This window comes from Eumetopias jubatus, unplaced genomic scaffold (assembly GCF_037043125.1).
Source record: "Eumetopias jubatus isolate StellerSeaLion01/CBP00866 unplaced genomic scaffold, mEumJub1_p1.0 scaffold_14, whole genome shotgun sequence".
NCBI lineage: Eukaryota > Metazoa > Chordata > Mammalia > Carnivora > Otariidae > Eumetopias > Eumetopias jubatus.
This window is the reverse complement of record NW_028274820.1, coordinates 43,397,158-43,402,642: the sequence shown is the minus strand read 5'-3', so window position 1 is coordinate 43,402,642 and position 5,485 is coordinate 43,397,158. Positions and strand designations below refer to the sequence as shown.

The following is a 5,485-nucleotide window of genomic DNA, read 5'->3' as shown; positions in this document are numbered from 1 at the left end:
CATGGAAATGAGGTGGTTTCTATATGTGCCTCCAGGAAATATCCTATTATTCTGGTTTTCTCTTTCTCAAATCTCTTTATCAAAGTAATCCAACAACCAGAAAAATGTCTTTGCTTCTAGATAAGAAGTGCTAGGATTGGGTCAGATAAAAAGCATTGTCTAAGAAAACAGAATTACAATCTGGATCTTTCTAATCCAGATATACACCAGGGTAATAAACTAGCTTGGTCTGCTCACGGAAAAGCCAAACATTGCTGTGCAACTCCAGTCAGGTAATAAAGGAAGAAGGAGAAAGTTCATCATTTAGGCCTGACTAGCCATTTCCAACCAAGTCAGTGAATGGAGCGGAATCTAGATTCCCTATATAACAATTTCAGTTTCTTCGTTTACAAAATATGAATTGGAGCAGAAATGTAACAAAGGCATTTGATGCTTAAGAGGAGCTATGACATCACCTTGTACTCAGTATTTTAAAAATATTTCAACAGAGCTTCCTTTCCAACCAGGGCCCAGCAGAATGGCTCCCGCGAAGAAGGGTGACGAGAAGAAGGGCCGTTCTGCCATCAACGAAGTAGTGACCAGAGAATACACCATCAACATTCACAAGCGCATCCATGGAGTGGGTTTCAAGAAGCGTGCCCCTCTGGGCGCCTGGGTGGCTCAGTTGGTTAAGTGACTGCCTTCGGCTCAGGTCATGATCCTGGAGTCCCGGGATCGAGTCCCACATCGGGCTCCCTGCTCAGCGGGGAGTCTGCTTCTCCCTCTGACCCTCTTCCCTCTCGTGCTCTCTGTCTCTCATTCTCTCTCTCTCAAATAAATAAATAAAATCTTAAAAAAAAAAAAAAAAGAAGCGTGCCCCTCGGGCACTCAAAGCCATCCGGAAATTTGCCATGAAGGAGATGGGAACTCCAGATGTGTGCATTGACACCAGGCTCAACAAAGCTGTCTGGGCCAAAGGAATAAGGAATGTTCCATACCGTATCCATGTGCGGTTGTCCAGAAAACGTAATGAGGATGAAGATTCACCAAACCAGTTCTACACACTGGTTACCTATGTACCTGTCACCACTTTCAAAAATCTACAGACAGTTAATGTGGATGAGAACTAATCGCTGATTGTCAAATAAAGGTATAAAACTGCAAAAAAAAAAAAAAATTTCAACAGAGACATTTGATTTTTATACAAAAGTAATTTTACAATATTTTCTAACATTAATAAATTTGTTTTGAAAATAATTAGTAAATATATCATTTTATTTCAATACATTAGGAGATACATCCAGGTGCAAATACTCCTTCGTATAGATGACTTGCTCTGTGTGATTTGAAGTATGTCCTAAAATTCACATGTGCCTAATATCTCCCCACTTGCTCAGTGAGGTGCCATCTTCCTTTCTTGCTGAAGCTCAAATTCTCAATTTTAAAGTCAGAACTCTGATTTAGATAACCTCAAAAGAATCAGTCCTCAGTTTTAAATCCTAGAGGCAGAGGTTGTAAACACCCTAAAAATGTATGCAAAATATTGTGTTATTTACAAAAAACAGAAACAAAAAAAACCCCTTTTTGTTTCTGAAAAGTGTGTTCCACAGCTTTAATTAGATGTTCAAGAGTGTCCCTGCTCTGACTCAAAGAGCTAATGAGCACTGTCCACAGGATTTAACCAGCTCTTCCAATTATCTTACTATTACAGATTTATCTCTTAGAGTTACCCAACTCTCCTGACAGGACATAGAAAATCCACAAGGAAGTAAGATCTTTTGCAGGTAAGTGCTGCCTTGCATGACCCAGTCTTAAAGTATCAAGTTCTGTGATTAAAATCCATGCTTGACAGGCATGGGCTCTGCAGTGAAGCAGATCTGAGGTTACAGTTTCTGCTCCGTCATTCACTCCTTAGGTGACTAGTCTGAGCCATCTCTACCTGCTGCCTGCATCCCTGCAGTAGCCCAGTGACTGCTTCTGCCCTTGCCCTTCCTCCGTCTGTCCTCAGTGCAGCCGCCGGAGCAGCACTGAAGGTTCTATCACCTCACTCCCCAAACTTCTCATGACTTCTCACATCAGCCAGCAGGAAAGCCAATGAAGTAAAATGGCCCCAAGCCATGCAGACCCAGCACCACTGCCTCTCAGACCCCGGTCTTCTTGGACCTCATCTCCTCCCTCAGATTCTCTTCTCAAACTTAGGGACACTCTCCCGAGCCTCAGGGTCTTTGCAGTTCCCAGTCTATTCCCAGGTCACCATTTCGGAGAGTCCCCCCTCTCCATCCTAAATCACACCACATACACCTGCATACCCCACTCCCGCACTCCCCGTCTCCTGTTACTGCTTCGTCGTTCTGCACTGCATCCATCACCATCTGACATACAGAATTCTGTAGTTCACTTTTCTCTATCTCCTTCAATGCCCAACCGCCATTCCCCATATGCTCAAACTTCTAGGACATGGGTGAGCAAACTTTCGTTAAGGGGCCAATTAGTAAATATTTTTGGAGTTGTGGGTCATATGGGTCTCTGTCACAACTTCTCAACTCTGCTATTGAGAAGTTGGAAAGGAGCCACTGACAATTGTAAACGAATGGGTGTGGCTGTGTTCCAATAGAACTTTATTTACAAAAACAGGTGGCAGGTGCTGAGTTTGGCCCATGGGTGACAGTTTGTTAACTCCTGCTCTCAAATAATAAACTCCATTTAGGCGAGGACATAATCTGCCTTATTCACTATTTTATCTCCATCCCTTTGAGGAAGGCCTGATACAAAGTAGTTCCTTAAACATTTGCAGAATGAATTAACGTCCTTGACTACTATATCAGTTTCTCATTGGTAACATAAGGTAATATTATCAACTGTGGGGTTTATAAAAAAAAAAAAAAAACAGTCCAAGAAAGTATGTCATGCCGTGAGAAGAACAGGTAAAGAGTAGTGGTTAAAATTATTCTGAACTCTATCCCCCAAGAACGTGGAAAGACTGAAAGACAAACAGAATTTAAAGAGAAACCAAAGATATATCTTTGAGGAAATATTGAAGGGAAAGAGGGTATTTTTGCCTAGAGGAAGCCCAGAGGAGGTATGGTCATTGCTTTCCTAAATTTGAAAATTATTTTAAGCAAGAGAGATTTTCTATATACATTGTGGCACCAAAACTGGTACAACTAGGATCAGTAAGTAAATATTACATGGAAATAGATGTCTGCTCATTGCAGGGATGCACTTTCCTGTCAACCCTGGAAAGGGGAGACCACATTCATTTTCTTCACCAATGTACTTTAATGCCCTAGCATGGGGCCTTCATTGAATGGATGAATCAGAATGAAGAGTGAATAATCTAACCTTCAAAGCTGACCAAAGCTAGAACAGGCTTCCTCCATCTGTGCATTCGAAGGTTCAAGAAGGCACTTTATGACCCCTTGCTAGGGTGCAGCCAAGATACATTGTTACAGTACATTTGTCACAACTAAAGACATTGGTGTGTTCCTATGACCTAAACACACTTTGTTCAGATTTCTCTAGCTTCTCCACTAGCGTCCTTTTTCTGTTCCAGGATCCCATTCAGGATACCAGGTGATATTTAGTTGTCATGCGTCCTTAGGCACTTCTTGACTCTAATAGTTTCTCAGATTTCACTTGTTTTTGGTGACCTTGGCAATTTTGAGGATATATTTTGAGGTATATTATAAAATGTCCTTCTATTTAAATTTGTCTATTTTCTTCATAAATCGACTGTGGTTATGGGTTTGGGAGAAAAAGACCCATGGAGGTAAAGTGTCATGTTTAATCACATTATATCAAGCACATGTCATCAACATGACTTATGACTACTGATACTAACATTGATCACCTGGCTGTACCAGTGTTTGTCAGATTTCTCCACTGTAAAGTTACACTTTCCTCCTCTTCCCGTACACAACTCTTTGAAAACACGTCAATGCACAGCCCACACTCAGGGGTGGGAGCAATTGAGCTCCACCTCCTGGAGGAGGTAATATCTACATAAATTATTTGGAGTTCTTTTGTAAAGATGTGTCTCTTCTCCCTATTTGTTTATTCATTCGATCATTTATATCAGTATGGACTCATAAATATTTATTTTACTCATCAGATGAAAATCCAGTATTACCATTACTCATTTTGTTGCTCAAACTCTTCCAGCTTTGGCCATGGGAGAACTCTTTCAGGTTGGCGTCTGTGTTACTTACACATGGTCTTATCTCTTTGTTTTTTGAGAATTTCTTGCTTTCTGACACTACGAGATGCTCCAGGCTCATTTTCTATTGTTTTTTTTTTTTTTCCTGTTTAGCACCATTTATTAAGTGATCTCAGCTGTTGTTGTAGCTGCTGCATGTCAGCCTGTTTTTAAAACATAAAATGCTCTTCCAATTCCTCTTGTCCAGGACAGAAGGATCTTCCAGGTAGCACACCAAGAGAACAAGAGACTCCAATGATGCCAGCTTCAATGATGGTGCCATCCAGAGAGGGAGAGGGTCATGGCACATTCACCTGTGGCTTCCAGAGGTTTTGAAAAAGGAGCCTTTGGGGGCTCAGCCTGCCTGGCATTTAGATGCTGTCGGTGTGGGTTTTTGTACTCCATAATGGTGTTAGGAGGCAGGTTAAGCACTTGCCAAAGTGTATCTCGGATTTGGGCTGTGGTTGCGTGGTCACTGGCAGTCTTACTCTATATTGAAATAATGTCCTCCTGAAACCAGACAGAGACCACAGCTCCACAGATCTCCCCAACCAGAAACTCTTCCCCCGACATGGCCAGGATAAGGTTCTCCCAGCAACAGGATGCCAAGCCTTTCCACAGCCGAATAATCCACTTGCCACCATTTTTATTTGCATCATCCTCCCACATGGGTTTAATTCCTTCTTTGATGAGATGGAAGTCACTGTGTCCAGGCTCATTTTCTATTTTCCCTATCCTGATGCTAGAATCAGCCATCCCTCCACAGAGCCCTGACTCCTTTTTATTAGAAAAATATAGTATAATAAACAAGATCTATGTTCTGAGTATGTGTGTTGCTCCTGGGGTGTTACTGCTTCTATGCCCTCTCAGCAGACAAAACTAGAAAAATAAATAAATGTATGGGTTATACATAGCTATAGTTATTTCTGTATCTAACCATATTTATCTATCTTAAGTTAAACAAGATTTCATACTGATGATTCTGTCTCTGATCCAGTTCTTTCTAGCTTCCCATGCCCCCTCCCTGTTTATCTGTAACTTCCCTCTTCAACAGTAAGAAACCTGCCTCCCATCATTCACCATTCATTTCTTCTTCATTTGTTCAATTCCCGCACACACACACGCACACATAGCAGTTTCTGAATTTTTAACCCAAATAGCTACCATTTTTTACATTACATCACACTTTACATATGTATATTTATATCTTGTCTTCATAACAATACAATATATAAATAAGGAGACTAAAATTAGAGCTTTTAAATTACTTGCCCAAGGTCACATAATGTCTACCAAGCCAGGAACTGGAAT

At 41.1% G+C, this 5,485-nt stretch overlaps 1 protein-coding gene across 2 annotated transcripts; it reads left to right on the top strand.

The window, feature by feature from the left end:
* Positions 1–496: 496 nt before the first annotated feature.
* On the top strand, positions 497–1,148 carry LOC114221831 (large ribosomal subunit protein eL31-like). Of its 2 annotated transcripts, none has more exons than XM_028119995.2 (2): positions 497–637; positions 852–1,148. In XM_028119995.2, exons 1-2 carry the CDS (start codon positions 518–520, stop codon positions 1,107–1,109), a joined length of 378 nt encoding a protein of 125 aa, XP_027975796.1. In that variant the 5' UTR covers positions 497–517; the 3' UTR covers positions 1,110–1,148. The 2 variants fall into 2 exon arrangements, with proteins under 2 accessions (XP_027975796.1, XP_087874415.1); XM_088018289.1 differs by having other exon boundaries at positions 518–655.
* The last annotated feature ends 4,337 nt before the right edge of the window (positions 1,149–5,485 follow it).